We start from the raw sequence: 19,898 nt of genomic DNA, 5'->3' as shown, positions 1-19,898 counted from the left end.
AATATTGATGTGTGTGTTCAGTAAAGCAGGGGCTAATTTGTTTGATTAATCCTGCAGTAATGCCAGAGTTAAACACAGACAGCATAAAGCAACATCCCTCATACAGAAGACCAGATTAATGCATGCGTATCACAACTCATCAGGCAGCATTACATCATTTTCATTAACAGTATATGGGTGGCTGACTTTTTGGTCCAATGTGTCAATAGTTAAAGGGATAGATCACTTTGAAATTAAATGTTGGTATGTTTTAGCTTACCTGAAGTGCATCCAAGATGTAGGTGTCTTTGTCTCCGCAGTAGTTTCAATTTTGATATTTTTAGGTCAAACCGTTCTTGTCTGTCAGTCATATAATGCAGGTCTATAGGCACTGTCTCCAAAAGCATGCAGAGAAAAGTCCAAATTAAACAATTCCCCATAGTAAGTGCACATTGATGGCCTAAGACACGAAACAAGCGGTTTGTGTGATAAAACGAACAGTCTTTATATCGTTTTTATCTCTTTTACACCAAAAGACAGCGCAAACTGAAGCAGGAGTGCCGGATTTACTTGATTTTTTTGAAAACATGAGTTTTCTCAAAAAAAGATCACTTCCGGCGCTCTACGGCGCTTGCGCAGACTAAGTAAACAGATCACTTGGACGTGGTTGTGTAAAAGAGATAAAAACTATATAAATACTGTTCGTTTTATCACACAAACCGCTTGTTTCGTGTCTTAGGCCATCAATGTGCACTTACAATGGGGAATTGTGTAATGTGGACTTCTCTCTGCATGCTTTTGGAGACAGTGCCTATAGACCTGCATTATATGACTGACACACAAGAACGGTTTGACCTAAAAATATCAAAATTGAAACTACTGCGGAGACAAAGACACCGACATCTTGGATGCACTTAAGCTAAAACATACCAACATTTTATTTCAAAGTGATCTATCCCTTTAAGTCAATAATAGAAAAATATGTAAAAAACTGTGGTGATATAGTTCAGAAAGTGCTGTTTTATATGAACATACAGAGCATTCATGGGATTAATCTTCCATTTTTTCACAATTTTCAGCCAAACCAGAAAAAGCTCATATAGCGTGACTGTCCCAAAACAAATTTTGATTTTGAATAAAACAAGAAAATGAATTCATTTTCTGTTTATTCAATCATATATTGATAACCCAGATGTCTGCGTGTGAGTCTGCTTGACTAAAAGTTCAGGCATAATATTTTGAAGCCACTCTTAACTTAAACATTTTATGGATATCATATTATGTGACGCCATATTCAATTTTTTAAACGGGCAATGGTTTGGAGACCTTTGGGGAGTGAGGGTCCTCCTTCTTTCAGGAGGAAGAACAACACTTCAGAAGGACACTGAATGTTACAAGATGAGTTTTCTCTCTTCATGTTTTCAAAAAAATCAAGTATATCCGGCACTCCTGCTTCAGTCTTTTGGTGTGACGCATTTTACACAAAAATGCCCAAATTAAATTACCTTTCAGTCAATATTACCTTTAAAACTATATTGTCATATTGTATTAGCATAAAAGCACATTGCTAAGTTCTAAGTACATGAACTATGCTAAGTAGGCTATATGAAACCTCATATGGTATGACACAACATCATAACCTGTGACAGGGTTTTCTTGTCACACCATATGATTATTTTGTCACACTATATGATATGAACTGCATTTAAATACATAAATAATGCTCTTAGATACATATTTTATAGCTAACAGTTAAGTTTATTGAATATTTTGTCCTGTTAACACATTTTGATAGGCCTACTATATTATTATTCACACATTTAATATCTATACTCAATTTGGTGAATCCCATTTTCAAGCTGAATTCATGTTAAACTACAGCCTTGTGTCACTCAAATGTTTCCCTTTATTTATTTATTTTTCAGTTTGAGGGAGATTTCAGTAGATGGCGAGAGATGGCAAGTACAGAAAAAACAAGGAAATACAGGGAGAGATTAAATCATTTTGAAATTAATTTATGCATTAAATAAAAAAATTTTTCAATGATTTAGATTATTAAAATTAATATTAATATTCAGCAAATTAAAATAAAAAGTGCAACATCTAATGAATACAGTATATGGATTAATTAATATGTTATAAACATATGATTCTTTGCTACTTTGAGTAGAACTCACTGTTTTAAACAATTTTGTGATTTTGCTGAAACTGAAACAATGATTCACTTGTCAAACTAAGTTTGGTTGTTTGTTAAATGCAGTAATACAGATTGTTGAGTGGTGTGATATATACTGGGTGTATATATATATATATTAGGAATAAATCCAAAGGATAGTAAGACGTTATTGTTGAGAAAGCTGGTATTGTTGCTGTATTCTTCATCTGTTCCTCCCTGGTTTTTATTTTTTATCTTTTACAGGCAATTTATAAAACTTCGCATGAGGTTTGATGAAGATGAGCCCCAGAGGCAAAAACAAGCACCATCTGTCTCGAAGTTAGAAAGCACAGCATGCAAATCTATTATAATTCAATTAATTAGTCTCTACAGCAGAACATTATATATATATATATATTAAATCTGATTATGTAAAATTCTTCCATAATTCACTATTTTTGAACATTTGATTTGATACTATTAAGTCTACAGTGACCTAATTTGTATTTGGATGCTTTTTAATATATACTTAATATATGCCTTTTAATATAATATACACACTGTATAATATACATTACCAGTCAAATGTTTGAAATAATTAAGATTTTTTCATGGTTTTGAAAGAAGTCTCTTCTGCTCACCATGCATTTATTGATCAAAAATACAGTAAAAACAGTAATATTGTGAAATAACAGAATTTAATATCAAAACTAACTAACTAACTAACTAACTAACTAACTAACTAACTAACTAACTAACTAACTAACTAACGTTTACAAAGATTAACAAACACAGTAACACATGTATTGCTCATTGTTAGTTATGAAATAATGTTAACAAATTAAACCTTTAATTTAACCAAATTAAATGATTTCTTTCCTTACCCTAAACTTTTTAATGGTACATCATGGTTTCCACAAACATATTGAGCAGGAAAACACTGATAATAATGAGAAATGTTTCTTGAGCATTAAATCCTCATATTATACTGATTTCTGGAGGATCATGTGACACTGAAGACTGGAGTAATGATGCTGAAAATTCAGCTTTGATCACAGAAATAAATTACACTTTACTGTATATTCACATAGGAAATAGAAGATGTACATTGTAAAAATATGTCACTATTTTTACTGTAATATCAAATAAATACAGCCTTGGTGAGCAGAACACACTTTCAAAAACATTTACAAATTTGAATTATTTCAAACTTTTGACCAGAATTGTAAATGCTATTGAATTAAATATAAAACTATCAGAAATAATGAACATAATATAAAATAAAGCATATATAACAGGGACACATTTCTTAGGCAAATGTTGGGTAAATTGGACCGAATTTGAAGGAAGCAAAAACATACAACCCAATGCTATACAGTAACTCCCAATTATTACAGCTGCACACTTTCACGTTTTATTAGCGAGAGCAAATGGTCCAGCCGTGGTGAATCCAGTGGGATCGTCCCGTCATCACGGATGATGTTGTTGTGGTCACGGCTCCTGCTGTCTGTGGACTATTTGTGGCTTTCTAGGCTCTATAAATGGAAACCGACTGCGCTCAAGAGTTATCGGCACACCACACACTCTCACTCATGTCAAGCTGAACACACAGGGCACGGGAATGCCAGTATAGCAGCAAACAAGCCTTCAGCACAACACACACACACACACACACACACACACACACACACACATGGCCCTGGAACAGCCACACCGGACCTGGGGAAAGGTAAGCCCAAACGCCTGGGATCTAGAAAGGAAAAGCTGTCAGTTATTGTGTGGATTTCTTCCTGCAGGATTGACAGTGTCTCCGTTTAACCTGGAAAGTTTTTCTTTCGGTGTGTGAAGTGCGCAGTTGAGTGGAATTAGTCTTTCAGTTTAAGCAAATGTTTGAGATGTTTGAGTGAAGAGTTATTGTCAATGAAGATGGAAAAGTTCATGGTCAGAAAGGCAACAGGTGCAACTGTACAGCTTGAAACCACTCGACTACAGTCATTAATAACGTCTCCTTAACCAAATCCTTCAGATGAGTCTTAGAGTCTTATTTGAGATTATGCTTAATGCAAATCTAATATATGACAGGCAGAACATGTAAAACACACACAGACACATATGGTAAAACTTTAAGGTTTTGTTTGTTAACATGAACTAATGATAAACAATACATACAGCATTTATTAATCTGAATTAATATCTAAAGCATGTTGGTTAATGCATTAATTCATTCTAACAAATTAGATCATATTATAAAGTTTTACCTTATATATTTACACCATTTAAAGTCCCCCTGTGGTGAAAATCCAGCTTTTAATGTTGTTTATGTGTCTATGTGGTGTTATTAATCTGCTTTAAGACAAACCATGTGTAAGTTCATAAGTCGACAGCATTGCTGAGTATTTTCTGCTTAAAACTGCAGTGAACCAAAGACAGTCTCAAAAACACGGTTTGAAATCGCTGGTGTTTCTGACAGATCAACGTGTGATCGTCAACCAGTGGATCTCTGAGTGAGTGAGTGGAGGCAGGGCTCATTTGCATATTCATAGAACCGCGTATACTAAATGAGGCAAGGGTGTCGAGTTACATTCAAGATATTTTAACCCTTGTGTGCTGTTCGTTTGGGACTCGTGATGTTTGGGATCTTCAGAAACCCCAGGCACCAAAATGTAATTTTGTAACAATTTTTGTTTTAGACAAATATAATTAAAAATATGTTTTTACTCGGAAATTTTTTAAAGGATTTTTGATATTTTTTAAATTTATATAAATAAATATACAAAATCAGCTTTTTATTTAAAATTCACTTTATAAAAGACCCACATGTCTAACTTTCATTCATGGGGATCACATGGATAATTTGACATGGTTTATTGAAAGATTTGTTCCCATCCTTTGGAAAATGCCATTTTAAAAGTAAAAAATTATCACTGTAACCAGTAGATTGCTGTAGAGCTCCACTATTTGACTAACTGAAGACATCTTTTCACAATTTTTTTTCCAGTTGGATTCATATTTGTACATATTATGAAATCACACTTTTGTCAAAGTTTAGCTTTTTTTTTTGTACTGAAAATAAAAACAGTTTACATTATGATTAGAATCAAACCTAAGCAAGATGTTACAAAGAGAAAATATGGAGTCTTTAGAGTTTATTTATCTTTTCATATAATTCTACAAATTGAATCTACACTTCAGTTACTAAATAAAGAAAACATATTATATTATATATTGAGTACAAATATACACAACGTGAACTTAAATATATAAATGCACAGTGTGTAATTATATATACAAAATAATTATACACAGTACACACACATATATTATGTAAAAACAAACTTTTATTTTGGATGTGATTAATCGTTGCCCAGCACTAGCAATTAGTTTTATAAAAACGTATAGTCAGAAAAAAATGTGAACACCTAGAAATGAACAGTTATATTACATATTAAGTACAAATACACGACATGAACATCAAACTGCAATGAACTGAACAGCAATAACAAATGAGCAAATAAAGCAAGAAAAAAGAAAACTTAAATATGGAAAACAACCGAACACCTGAATGAACAGAAATGAAAATCAAAATGCAATGAACTGAACAGCAATACCAAATGAAAAGCAGATAAAAAACAAACAAATAAAGCAGAAACAAATAAAAAATAAAAAACTGTAAATATGGAAAAATCGAACACCTAGGAATGGCAATCGGTGGTCTCGTCTCACACAGTGTTGTTCACGAGTCAGTGCACTCCAGGCAATAGGCATGGTAAACCGCATGACTTCTGCAGATGGGGTTAGTGCAGGTTCTGCACATCAAGCTGGTTTTCCGATCCTTCTCCCGGGGACAGAGGAAGCATCTCATCCTCTTCCTGGGAGCGGCTTCTGTATGTGATGTGGAAGCTTCATCTTCCAGCTCCAGAGGTCTTCTGGCTTTGTTCAGGACTGGTGTGTGTGGACGTGGCTGAAGTGGCTGTCGAGCCTCCATCAGCGGACCCACCAGAGCTTTTCCAAGCTCCTCCAGAAATAGCCTTCTCCTGAAGCTTTTCCCCGAGTGCCATTCTGGACGGGCGTCAGTCCACAACACGTACGAGTTCAGTGCGGAGACGTCAAGCATGTTGAAAAACAGCACCATCGGCCAACGAACCGTCTTCCGTTTGCAGGTGTAAGTGGCGACCATCTGAAATATCACACACACACACACACACACACACACACACACACACACACACACACACACATACACACACACACACACACACACACACACACACACACACACACACACACTTAGTTCATCTGCTGCTGTTGCAACATAAATATGATTAGGGCTGCAACAACTAATCGATAAAATCCATTATTATCAACAATGAAAATAATCTACAACGGATTTGATTATCGATTAGTCGCGACTGCGCGCTGTGACCGGGAAACCAGCAGCAAGTCACGTCCTTTTACAGTAGTGAATACTAGCGCTGGCCGATTAATCTCAATTTACATGAAATCGCACGTAAATCGATTTGGCTTATCAAGATTATGAAAGCCTGCGATTATATTTTGTGCGCAGCTTGTCAGTGACGTACGGCTCTGTAAACACTGCTCACTCTGAAAACACTGCGAGTTTGAGTCGCTTATAACGTGCATTTGAAAAAGCAAACTAAAGAAGCATTTATGAACCTCTTGTCCAACAAAAGACAACATTTAATATTTTAAAGAGGCGTCGGGGCCTAAACTGGAGCTCGTCTCAAATGAACTGAAACTCACTCAGCGTATAAGGTATTAGCCTACTTGCCTCACAGACCTGAAAAATAAATATCTATATTGAAATTTCTACTTTTAAACAGAACAATTCAAAACGAAAGAAAACAGACAGCTCTCTGCTTATGTAATCCGTATGAAATGTGCATTTCTCTCTGGCGCGTTCACTACTGCGAAGATCGCGAGTCAGCATCGTCAACTTCATCTTTGCAGCCGACACTGACACAGAAAACACTTGTTTATTAATAAACAATTAAAATGTATCCTTGCTATATTTGACGTATTCTTAATCATTACTTTAGGCAGTTCTTTGTGACAGCTTTTAGGTGATTTATTGGCTTACATGTTACATGAATGCGTCACCACTGCATCACCGCATTTTTTTAAAATATTAATTTATCGGCCACTTTAAATTAGGTGTGGAACGGTACACAGAATTCACGGTTCGGTTCATACCTCGGTTCAGACATCACGGTTCGGTACGAGTTCGGTACAATGGAGGGAAAATCAAAACAAAAAAGCAGAGGGCAATTTATTGTGCATGTCTCAGTCTTTACCACTATACAGTCTCTCCCCTGAGCAGCGACAGCCGGCCCTAAAGTGTGTAAAGTAAGATAAAGTAAGACAAAATAAGACAATCAGCCATAAAACTGAAAATGCGCGAAGGTGCACGCGGCAAAAATGTCGTCATTGCGGTGTGGGTGGTCGTGCACGACTTCAAGCCGAATCTGGCCGAGCATGTCCATCTCACCGCACCGGCAGACAGTTCTTAAGTCTAAATTAGTTGCTTACATTAACTAAACGATCCTACAATAGCAGACATAAGCCCTTTAAATAAAAATAAATGGCCATGTTTTATAAAAAGGTTCACAAAACTAAATAAAAATGTTTAGAAATTATGTAAGATAACGTTAATTTAGTTGTACGTTACGTTCTCATATCCATTTTTTCTTCTTCTAATGTGACAAGGAATAATCTGGTTTACTGCTTTACACGATTCTTTTGTAGTGTGGTTTTGGTGTACTAAAATAAACATTCACGAGTGTACCTTACTTCTTCTCGCCGCTGATTCCTGATGTTTTAGGACAATTACACCGAGTCGCACCCTGTCGTTTCAAAGAATACTACACCGGCGGCACGAAATAAATGCCTCGTCCATTTAGGGAGGCGCGCGCAGTCAGCGGAGGCTCGCACACCCATAGACAGCGCAGACCTAGCTTAAGGCAGGGCTACAGAACCCGCGTTTCTAACAGTAGTTCCGCATTACATTAATTAATTTGCACGCAAGTTTTATTTAGTTTTATACCGTGTATTCTCCGTGTAAATCCATGCACGAACCGTGACGCCCGTACCGATTCGGTTCAATACGAATACATGTACCATTCCACCCCTACTATAAATGCCGATACCGATAGTTTGGAAAATGCTTAAAGGGGTGGTTCAGGATTTTGGACATCGGACCTCATTTTCAAGTTAGCCTAGTTGTTATTCATCAGTGGAGACAGTTTTCAAAAATTTTCATCCAGTTCTTCCAGTTGCATAGTTTGCCGATGCTAGGCTAGCGCGAGTCAACGGTATCTGCTAGCCTGCCATTAAAAACTGTTGTTTTACCCACTCCACAGTACACCAAAAGCAAATAAATTATAACGGCAGACTGTCAATGTAAATGTCTGTTGATGATGTAAGAGTCTCCACTGATGAATAACAACCAGGCTAACTTGAAAATGAGGTCCGATGTCAAAAATCCTGAACCACCCCTTTAATATCGGTCTATATAATGGTCAGGCTCTAGTTTCAATCTTAGATGTTAGAAAGTCCCGCGAGTATTTCCATTTTGCATATTCTGACAAGTGTCTTGTTAAAGGGACACTATAGGAATTACTGAATCAATCAGTCACGTTACGCTGGCTCTGGACGAAAACGCATTGTGGAAATGCGTTGAGCTAGGCTAGTGCTTTTTGTCCCTCTCTGCTATTATAAATTTTCAAGATGGAGGAACAACATGGAAGCCTCCGTGGACTTACCCGTCCCATGTGAATAAAGATAAGAAATTCTTCGCGTACGAGGATAAGTCGGATCATTGGGAGAGGTAATTGTACACCATTGAGGACATATTTATGAATAAAGACATTGATTTTAGTTAATAAAATACTTAAACTACATTGTCCCTTTAAACTTCAGAGTTCAATGAGCAAGCGCCAGTGGCCTTAAACATCTTCAAACAGATGAAGCACAGTTGAATAGGAGCGCAATTCAATAATTGTAAAAAAAATAGTAACCCCCCCCCCCCCAACCCCATCCAATTAATCGAAAAAAACAATCGACAGATTAAATGTTGGGTAGGTAATAATTGTCTAAAGAACTTTTTTTTCAAATTGGCTTAAACTGTCTTTATATACCAATACATAATTAAAATGTAAGTACTTTGAAAAAGAGATTATAAAAATTGAGTGACTATAGTGTATTTAATCTTCAAAAAACACAGCTCATTAATTCCTACCGGGACGAAACAGGTGATTGGCTTGCGCGACTGTCACTCTACGTCGCCATGACTACCGCCGCTATTACTGGCTCTGCCCGCGTGCGCGCACCCGTGTTTAGGTGGGACTGAATGGAATTAATGAGCTGTGTTTATTGAAGATTAAATACACTAGAGTCACTCAGTTTTTTATACTCTCTATTTCAGAGTACTTGCATTTTAATTATGTATTGGTATATAAAGACAGTTTAAACAAATTTGAATAAAAGTTTTTTTAGACAATTCTGACCCACCCCCTTTAATAGATAATCAAAATAATCGTTAGTTGCAGCCCTAAATATGACACTCACTTTATAACTAATATTCACTTTTCAATAAAAAATAAATAAATAAATACCTTTTCCAGGTTGTCCACTCCTTTGGATTTGTTATAATCCAAGATTATGGTCGGCTTCTTGTCGTCTCGGCTGCTGACTGAGGCGTCCCTGTGTAGTGTGCTCAGCAAAAGTACAGTTTCCCCTTTTTTGGGACAGTAAGAAACAAGGGAATGTGTCTCCGTAAAGCCAAACATTGACGAAAAGCAAGCTCTGCCTTTTGTTGCAAGCAGGGCAGGAGGGAGTTCTGGCTTATTTTTATCAATTATCCCAACCATTGTAAGCCTCCTCTTGAGCAGCTCCTGGGAAAGAGCAAGTGATGTGAAAAACCGGTCACAGAAGATGGTGTGACCCTCCAGGCCTTCGGTGACATCAAGCACAACTCTCGTCCCCGGCTCCTTTTCTTGATTTCCACTCACAGACTTGCCAGTGTAAACTTGCATATTCCAGACGTAGCTTGTTTTTGAATCGCGCACTGCCCAGATTTTGATGCCGTATTTCGTCGGCTTACCGGGTTTTAACTGTCTGAATGGACAGCGCCCTCTAAACGGCACCAGGAAGTCATCGACCGTGACGTTCGGGCCAGGATTGTACATCATCGGCAGACGTTCGGCCCATTTGTTCCACACGACCCGGATTGCTGCCAATTTATCGTTTACAGATCGAGAAATTCTTGTCTGCTTATCATCAAACCTGATGATCCTTGAAATTTTCTTGAAGGTTTTTAAAGTCATGACTGCACGAAAAATCCCCCTTCCGGAATCTGGATGCCATAAACTCGCCATGGCCTCATGGTTTGCGCGGTAAACCCCAGCAAGAATAACAACACCAATATAGGCCTGAATATCTGCCAAATCCAGATCCGTCCACTCCTCAGCAAACACATGTCTCCCCTCCACATTTGACATTTCAAGCACAATCTTTAGAATTTCCTCTGTCAAAAAAAGCTCAAAGGTCGATTTGATGTCCTTAGCATGACAAGATGCGTACTTGGTTATTCCTGTGGTCTGCAGTGTTTTCTTTGGTTTTCTTGCACGGCGGGGTGGAGATGATGTCCAGTCAATGCTTCCGTCTTTAGAGAGGTAAGTGTCCTCATCAGCATCCTCTTCATCTGCATTTTCCTCGTACGTTTCGTTGTGATCTTGGTCCTGCTCTAGGTGATCTTCTGTCTCAGAAGCTTCATCAAAGTCCTCTGATTCAGCATCTGCCACATCTTCACCATCACTACGGTCTAAAACTGAATCCAGGGTCTCCTGAACACTGAACTCAGGTTTCGCCATGATGTTGTATCAGAATGAACTACATGTAAGTCACAGTTATACCTGAGCTGCAGTCACATGACTTTGTTTCCATAACAAACGTGCAGAACCAGATATAACCCTGTGCTAATTCTAGCTAAACCACTTTAGTAAATGTAACTAGGGTCTGGTTAAAAAATAAATACTAATAAAACAAATAACTCAGGTGTTACGTTGGTTGTTTTATAACTATTTGTTTTAAACAAAACTTTGTAAACACCTACTGTGGTGGTGCCTCCACTTAGTCATTTTAATTTTAATTTCCAGTTATCAATTCACAGTATTAAATCCAAATAACACAACAAAATGTGATTGGGAGAAATGATATACAATTTACTGAAGTAAAGGTGAGATAAAGTATTCAGTATATGATATGTATGTATGAAGTTGAAAAAAAGAAAGAAAAACAGTTAAACAATCTACAATAGGCTACAAAATTAAGCAATTCCAATGTGAACCCTCAATTCAATTGACAGCAAGATCAATAAAAATGTAATTCATTAATAATAAATCAGGTGGGCACACACACTCATCCATGTCTCTGGTTCATTTCCAGTCTTAAACAAAATAAATAGTCGCAGGCTTGTGACGTAGCTTGAAAAAACAAAACAAAAAACACTGGTCGCTTCAATTTAAAAGCGTGTTTAGCAGGACTCACGACCTGAGAAGATGTCCAGTTGCAACTGTACAGGGCTGCAAGTTCAGTCAGCTGACAGTTTAGCAGATGTGTGTGAAGATAGTGAAGAATACTCGCGAATCATCAGACAGAATGCATGTATTTTCCCATGGACAAGGAGGTTATCCCGGTCAATGATCAAAGACACTGTCCGTTTCCTGTGTAAAATACTATATCATCAGTCCATCTAACTTATAAAATAGATTACAAACATTACTGGGTGTACTTTATTATATTTTTAGAGAACTAACGCGGATTGCCAGTTTCTTTCACATTCTCCTCGCGAGCTGCCTCGCTAAGCCCCGCCCCCTCATGAACACCAAACATGGGAAGTGATCTTCAGTGCAAGCAAGTTAGGGTGTAATCGCGTGTGAATTCTCGTACTTTAAAACCAAACTTATTAACCCTTTGCAGTCTGTATTTCTATATGCATATGAATAAAATCCCATCTGGGCTACACAGACAAAATACCTCAAACTCTGTGATCTCGGTATTTGAACTGTTTGTCTGTGTGTTTAGGTGCTAAATTGTATTGTCTCATCCTTTCACCTCTGTTGTGCTTTCGCTATGGTGACGAAATGTTCAAGGAGGCTCTGGTTGCACGCAGAAACAGTTTTACCATGAGGATTTATTAATCTTATCAGACACGCAACATGAGTGTTCACTCTTTAGCAGCAAAATACACACTGAACTTTCTAGAGCTAATTTGCATAAACATTATTGACAAGTGCTATAGCCAATAAGAACAAAGAATACGATGTATCTGGCATGTGATTGGTTCTTAGCAGAACATAAGAAGACTACAATCTCTTAATTTCTGTCTATGTGTGTTCTGTGTTGTTTCTGATTTTGAGGATGAATTTTCTCCATTTCTCTAAGCAGCACGAGTGTGACTTTTTTCACACTAACTTAAAAATCATTCCAATTTTTTATTTTTATTTGTAGATCTAAAAAAAGTGTTGACAACTGTAACAAAGTCTCATGCCATTTGGACAAAGAAAACATTTTTATTTTATTTCAGCAAACGTAATTTGGGGTCACAGCGCACAAGGTTTAAGGCATGAAGACTTTTTTTTTCAAGGAACATTTTTTTAAATATGTAATTTTTATGATCAAATATGAGTTTAATGGGATGAAATTATTGACTACAGGCGGACTTTATTTAGAAATGAACCAAAAGACATACCATTTTAGCATGACTACAGTGGAAAGTCTAGAGCAACAATGTTTAACTGATGAATAATACTATTTGTTCAAAATATGATTTGACTGTTTAAATGCTTGACTGACTCTCATTAGCGTTACGGGAGTGTTGTGTGCATAACACCTTGTGTTGGCTCTGCCTCATGTTGCATAAGCTATATTTATCTATTAGGAATTATGCCAGTCGCTTCACCTTTTACCCTTGGTTTAGCGCCAACTTTTAATTTGTGTCAAATAATGCAGGCTGAAATAAGTTCACAACCATACACAGTCAATGATATGTTTGACAGATGAGTTCTCAGGCAGCTTCTCATTGTAAAGCAATGCATAATGAAAGGGTTAAAGGAGAACTCCGGGCAATTTTTAAGTTAATCTTGATCGTTATACTTTTGTGAGTTCTGTCTATAGAAAAAACGAACCGGATTGGTGCTTGAACCCGCTACCGCTAATGCCCAGAGCTCACTCAGCTAACGGCAGTTATGGGGCATATTCATAAAGAGTGTGTCTGTGCCTCTTAACAGACACAATATGCAATTAAAATGTCTGTCCAACATGAACAGGGTCCTTACATGATAACAAGATGCGTTTAGCAACTTAGCCATTGTTTAAATTCACCTCAATAGTGTTTTAGAGACGGCTAGCTGTAGTCTCGCGCTGAAGTCCCGTGGGAACTCCCGTTGTAGCCGGAAAAGGTATTGTTGACTGAAGAGTGTGAGGCTAGTTCTTCGTCTGTATACTCGGGTTCTAATAAATAAGGACGACCATCAAACTCAAAAGCCTCTTCCATGTGTTCAAAATCTCCTATATTCTCCATAGTTACGTTACGAACCAATTTTTCCTGAGCAACTCCGATCATCACTCTTCACACACACGACGCTCCTCCACCTGCACACACTTCTATTTACCTTTCCCGGCTACAACGGGAGTTCCCACGGGACTTCAGCGCGAGACTACAGCTAGCCGTCTCTAAAACACTATTTAGGTGAATTTAAACAATGGCTAAGTTGCTAAATGCATCTTGTTATCATGTAAGGACCCTGTTCATGTTGGACAGACATTTTAATTGCATGTTGTGTCTGTTAAGAGGCACAGAAACACTCTTTATGAATATGCCCCATAACTGCCGTTAGCTGAGTGAGCTCTGGGCATTAGCGGTAGCAGCTCCGTGTTCAAGCACCAATCCGGTTGGTTTTTTTTCTATAGACAGTTCTCTCAAAGATATAACAATCAAGATTAACTTAAAAATTGCCCGGAGTTCTCCTTTAAGGCAGCAGAATAGGGGAGGTACAGGACTGTCTCTCCGAAGATAAAGCCCTGCTAGTGTTTCCCGGCTTTGATGCAGTCTCTTTTTATATGGCAAACCCCAAAGCCCTTGACAGCCTTCGGACTCTTTGAGGCGAGCTGGAAGCTGATGGGTGTGTTATTTGGGGTATAAATTCTCCTAAAACCCAACAACACACCCAAACTTTCAAACTCCCGTTGACATGCAAGCATTTATGCAAACTTAACTCTCTGGCATTCAAAACTTGTGGCTTGAGTCTGCCAGAGGCATTCGGTTTTTGCTTATCCTGCCACTGACTGCAAAGTTCCTCTCAAGACAGCAACATTATATAAGCACTTACTGCTTAGGGTAATATTTCCAAAGATGAATTCAGAATGAAAATAGATGGTTATTTACAGTGCAGATGCCAACAAGGCCAGTTATTAGCTTCAAAATGTCAAAGTAAACACAATTAAAAGTTAAGACTGCTTGATCTTAACCCTCTACTGCATCTACTTCATGAAAAACAAATACATTTATTATGGCCACCATATCGGTATCGGCCGATATGTTCATTTTTAACTTTATCGTTATCAGCCCAATAAGAAAATTTGCCCGATATATTAAAGTCGATAAATTATGTATTATTTGCTTCAGCTGAGACACTTCAGATATTCACCATTGAATTGCTTGAAATATGATTGGAAACACTTAATAAAAAATAAAGAAAATACCATCTGTGCAACATGTGCCAATGTGCCAAGTGTGTCATAGGCTACATCAAATTATAATGACAATATTATTGTGTGTTTGGAACATGGCTTTTAATGTTGAGACTTTTGTTTTTGTAATCAGTCTTTCAGAAAGTATATCAAAAATGTGGATTTAGATTGATCGGCCAATGTATCGGTTACTGGCTTTCAAATATAAAGAATTATCGGTTCTTGGACAAAATGTTGATATTCCTGTTAAAATGTGTGATGCTTTGAGCGCTGTTGAGCAGAACCATAAACGCCTCTGATTGGCCATTGTGTTCACATGCTCATCGGATATGTCTGTGATTGGCTGATCAGCGCACGGAAGTGTTAGAAAGTGTTTTGAAGCGGGAGCGATTGAAAGCACAAGCAGGAGTCTATCAGCGGACCGGTGTGTATCTGTGTAAGCGCTCGGCGAAGAGCGTCGTTGATGTGTATTTACAACATATTTTTGAAGCGCTGATCATTGTAGCCAATCACAGACATATTTGATGTGTGCGTTAACACATTGGCCAATCAGGTGTTCATCAAGGTGTTTATGATTCTGCTGATTTATGATTTTTTACATTTCAGTGCCAACTTGAAATGAAGTTGGAACTTTTGACAACACTAATCCAAGCAATACTATTGGTAGTCCCTCCGGCCCATGTAATTTTCTGTTACAGACTGACCCGCCCCCCATTAAAGGGGTGGTATAATTTTTTTTCTTCATTTTTTTCATTTTTACAATATGTAAAATAAGTCTCTGTTGTCCCCAGAGTGTGTATGTGAAGATTTAGCTAAAAATACCCCACAGATTTTTGTGAAAAGGGAAGTTGTCCCTTTTTGAGGGTCAGTGAAGACGCATCGTTTTGTGTGTCCCTTTAAATGCAAATGAGCTACTGCTCCCGGCACAGGGGGCGGAGCTTCAATAACTAGTGTTTGTTAGCAGCTTTTTTACCTCACACAGACACACTCTAAAATGTCAGAAACTGTTCTGCCTTTTATGTTCAAACTGGAGTCAAGACAATGATGGAGAGACTCAAGAAGAAGTGACAACATGTAGAAGCAACAGGACATTTCTGAATGGTTAGTTGATAATTTTATGTTGCTGATGTGTAGTTATAGTCATTGATTAGCATATTCTGTCATGATAATCTATAAATCTCTCGTGTGGGAACTGTTGTAAGATGCATACAGAGTGACATGCTATTGCATTTGTGTTACGTACTGTATTGCACGTGAAAAGGCGGATGCTACAGTTTGGACTCCCAAATGTGCTCGACTACAACAACTCTTCCTCTTCTCAACATAGACGTGTTCCCGGGGGCGGGGTTTATGTAAATTTTAGGGTTGGTGATGTCACTAACCCGGGAGGAATGTCGTGTAGTTCCTACCAGCCGTTTGTTGTAGTCCTTAAAAAACGATTTCTTTAAAAGTAAATATCTCCCTTTGCTTTGAACTTTGAGCGTTGTAACTTTGCAGATGTTGTTTATGATCAAACAGCAACATTACACACTAACTACAGTTAAAAGTCACTAACATAAATTTTTTTTGGGACCCCTGCTACGTACTCTATCAAACCTCACTTTTATCCAGATCACAGCAACATTGTAATTGGTCCTGCACCACTCCGAGTGCATGGGGTTCGAACCAGCATAAACTGGCATGGGGGGCTTACAAATTAACAAGGACATTAAAGACCTCCCTAAACCTCACTCCCATCCGGGTCACGGAAACAGTGTAACTGGTCCTATTTGCACAACTCTGAGCAAGATTCAAACCATTGTCAACTATTGGAGGCGGTCATGTTAAGTCAAGTCAAGTCACCTTCATTTATATAGTGCTTTTAGCAATATAAATTGTTTCAAAGCAGCTTTACTGTGATATAAATGAAAGTAACAGAGATTGTTTTGGCTTTACAGCAGCTCTAGAATAAAGTTAAATAGAATAAATAGATATTGCAGGTCGACTGTAAAAGACTGATTAGACAGCCCAAGACAACATCTATTTGTTTGTTGAAGGAATCAGTGTTTTTGAACGTAACATTATTGTTCACTTTTAATATTCTGACTTCTGTTTCTCGTTCACGCAAGTCTTGTTCTCTGTCCTGCTGTAAATAACTCTGAAATGAGGCGTCAGCTGCGTTTTAAACTCGGATGCCAAATGCTTTATAGGCCAAGAGTGAAAATACAACCAAAGGTCAACTCAGCATTATTGTTGTGTGCGACCAAATCATTACTTAAACTAAATCTGGGCTGTAAACACTTTCTTTCAAAGCCTCTGCGTCTGTAGAGCCACAGCGATTATTTTTAGAGAACAATCTGTGCAAGACTAACTGGTGGAAACCGTCCAGGCTTCAGTGCATCGCTTCTTCAAAGTTTGTTGAATTACTAATCAAAGAGATGCTAGATCCGAGTCTTATGTTCTGGATAAAACACTATGCTGGGAACAGCTTGGAGCAAACACACCCCTTGCTTGGGAATGGCATGGAAATGTGAGCCTTCAGGAACGGTATGATCCACATAACACTGTGGGCTACAGAGAGAGAGAGAGATTTTATGGGCGAGTAGGAAATGCCTGCTGAGGCCTTTGACTGCTTCTGTTTGTTTGTGGCTTTCGCTGTCACTGTGGATACACTACAGGGGTGTTGCAAGCTCTGTGTGTAACCCCCTTCTGCTGATAGAGGAAAAGTTTCTATGTTGTACATATAAAGTGAAGACTATAATCTTTATTTGCAGACACTCTGGAACGGCATGATAGTGTTGTTGACTGGCTGATGAAACTGCCGGGAACACACAGTCCCAAAATCCTGCTAGTGACAGTCCTGTGCTTGGACAGTCAATCACTAGTATCCCTGGTATCTTTAAAAGCATAATAAAAGATGTGCACAGTATGTTGCTCGCAATGGAAAAAATCAAAGCTACTTTTGACTGGCCATCAGTGGAGAAGTGCCCACCATCACGCCGTGCACCAAAATCCAGGATATGATGAAAAAACATCTTGCTGTATAAGTTCTTGTTTTCAATATTTATAATACCGCACAAGGAAGAGTGCTGTTTTCACGAATATCAGCATGATTAAGTCAAGTCACCTTTATTTATATAGCGCTGTTTACAATACAGATTGTATCAAAGCAGCTTCACAGTGATAACATGAAAATAATACAACCAAGTTTGTTTCTAGAAGAAAATTGTGTCATCGTCCACCTTAAAGTATAACTCTTGCCAAAATTGATAAAAGGTCGCAATTACCTTTTAAATGGAAACATGCTTTCATTTACAGCAGATACAGACTGAAACTATAATTGCTTCCAATTCAAACAGTTTCCAATAATTTAAAGGGTAACTCTCGCCAAAATTCAACCTAGGCTCTTTTTTGTTAATCTACCCGAGTCAAACATTCGTGCAAAAGCATCATTACAATGGAAACTCCACTTTTAAGTTTGACCGTATTTTCGTTTTCGGTCAAAATGCCTTTTGAATGGGAGAGACTGGGGCTATTTTTAAAACACTAATGCGGCTCGACACAACATGCAACTGTGCTGGAAGCATCACCAGCGGCTCTACACATGAACTCCAGCATTGACTACATTGTTTGTGTACACAGAGTTGACTAAAAAGAACGATTTTGAACAACTCACTGTTTACATCCGCCGGCATTTTGTCAAAAGTAGTCGATCTCCGAATGCAACATAATGAACTGACTCCATATGAGGAAAAGTCATGAACTTGTAATTCCAATGAAAAGCATGACAACAAGCTTTAGGCACTTTCCATCTTTATACTCTCCTCATGTTACATTGCATTCTGAGATCGATTACTTTTGACTGACACATTTCCAGCCACCGGAAACACTAACTGATAAAGTGAGTCGTACAAAACCTATTTAGTAAACCGTGTAGGCTACTACACAAACATTGTTGTCAATGCTGGAGTTCATGTGTAGAGCCGCTGGTGACACTTCAAGCACAGTTTTATGTTGTGTCGAGCCGCATTAGTGTTTTAAAAATAGCGATTTTCTCAAATGACACTATTCGAAAGGCATTTTGACCGAAAACTAAAATACGGTCAAACTTAAAAGTGGCGTTTCCATTCTAATTATGATTTTACACGAATGTTTGACTAATGGTAGATTAACAAAAATAGCCTAGGTTAAATTTTGGCGAGAGTTATCCTAAGGCAGACCAATAATATTGTTGAATATTAAATGTCTCCAACTAAGCAAGACAAAAGCCAAGGCAAATGTGATTACAAATGTGATCTTGATTTTATACAACAGCTCAATAAACAAGAAGTTGATGTGACTTGCATATTAAACTCACAATATAACTTTAGCTGAGAGAGTGACTGACATTGAAAGCTGTTTTGTTCCTGAATGGTTGAAGAAATAGAATGAGATAAACTATTAAGAGTGAAATATGAGAGAACATTGTTAAATATAAGAGAGATAACAAAGTCATTTCAGTCGTTGCATACAATTTTTGTATCTGTGTGTAGAAAACACATTGGAGCCTCCAACTTTTCTTTTTGAAATGGACAGTGCCGGCCCGAGCCTTTTGGGGGCCCTAAGCAGAATTTTATTTGGGGGGCCCCTCCCACCACGCGGAGTCACCTGTGCTTGACGATTATTGACACAAATGTCATGCTATAATGCTACATTATAAATTAATACAGTGAGGTTATGTGTTAATACAAAATAAATACTTAATAAAAAATAGATACTTAAATAAAAAGTTTTAACTTTTACTTTACTCTTTTACTAACTCTTTGAAACTTCTGAAAGCATGTCACAAAACATAAATAAATTATTTGCAAATGTGCCGTAACTGTGCAATATTCAACTACAAAATAAAACCAAAATAGACAAACATGGATATAATCAAAAATAGAATGTTACAAAAAAAATTATACTTAAATAATGAAAGCGCATACATTTTTCACTTTTGTTTTTAAAACGTTTAACTTTTACTTTACTCTTTTAC

The 19,898-nt window shown here is 37.6% G+C and overlaps 2 protein-coding genes across 4 annotated transcripts in view; one reads left to right on the top strand and one right to left on the bottom strand.

Moving 5' to 3' along the window:
• Window positions 1–3,543: 3,543 nt before the first annotated feature.
• Window positions 3,544–19,898, top strand: part of mlip (muscular LMNA-interacting protein) — a 56,807-nt gene continuing 40,452 nt past the window's right edge. Inside the window, exon 1 of one of the 3 annotated variants that reach the window (XM_079634690.1) lies at window positions 3,544–3,863. In XM_079634690.1, coding sequence (XP_079490816.1) covers window positions 3,828–3,863 — 36 coding nt within the window. In that variant the 5' untranslated portion in view covers window positions 3,544–3,827. The remainder of the gene's footprint in view (window positions 3,864–19,898) is intronic. The other 2 variants (XM_079634692.1, XM_079634693.1) reach the window with 2 other exon arrangements.
• Window positions 5,273–12,020, bottom strand: LOC307010209 (piggyBac transposable element-derived protein 4-like). Its single transcript, XM_079634699.1, has 2 exons — window positions 9,766–12,020; window positions 5,273–6,311 (listed from the first exon to the last, which is right to left on the bottom strand). Exons 1-2 carry the CDS (start codon window positions 11,020–11,022, stop codon window positions 5,868–5,870), a joined length of 1,701 nt encoding a protein of 566 aa, XP_079490825.1. The 5' UTR covers window positions 11,023–12,020; the 3' UTR covers window positions 5,273–5,867.

Source organism: Phoxinus phoxinus (assembly GCF_949152265.1).
Source record: "Phoxinus phoxinus genome assembly, chromosome: 14".
In the NCBI taxonomy this organism is placed as follows: Eukaryota; Metazoa; Chordata; class Actinopteri; order Cypriniformes; family Leuciscidae; genus Phoxinus; species Phoxinus phoxinus.
The sequence above is the reverse complement of the archived record's forward strand: the minus strand, read 5'-3'. Positions and strand labels throughout refer to the sequence as shown.

Excerpts from the sequence above, each read along its gene's own strand:
- LOC307010209 (XM_079634699.1), bottom strand. The coding sequence starts at position 11,022 with ATGGCGAAACCTGAGTTCAGTGTTCAGGAGACCCTGGATTCAGTTTTA. Across the intron at positions 6,312-9,765 it reads GAGTGGACAACCTGGAAAAG|ATGGTCGCCACTTACACCTG; the intron begins GTATTTATTTAT and ends GTGATATTTCAG.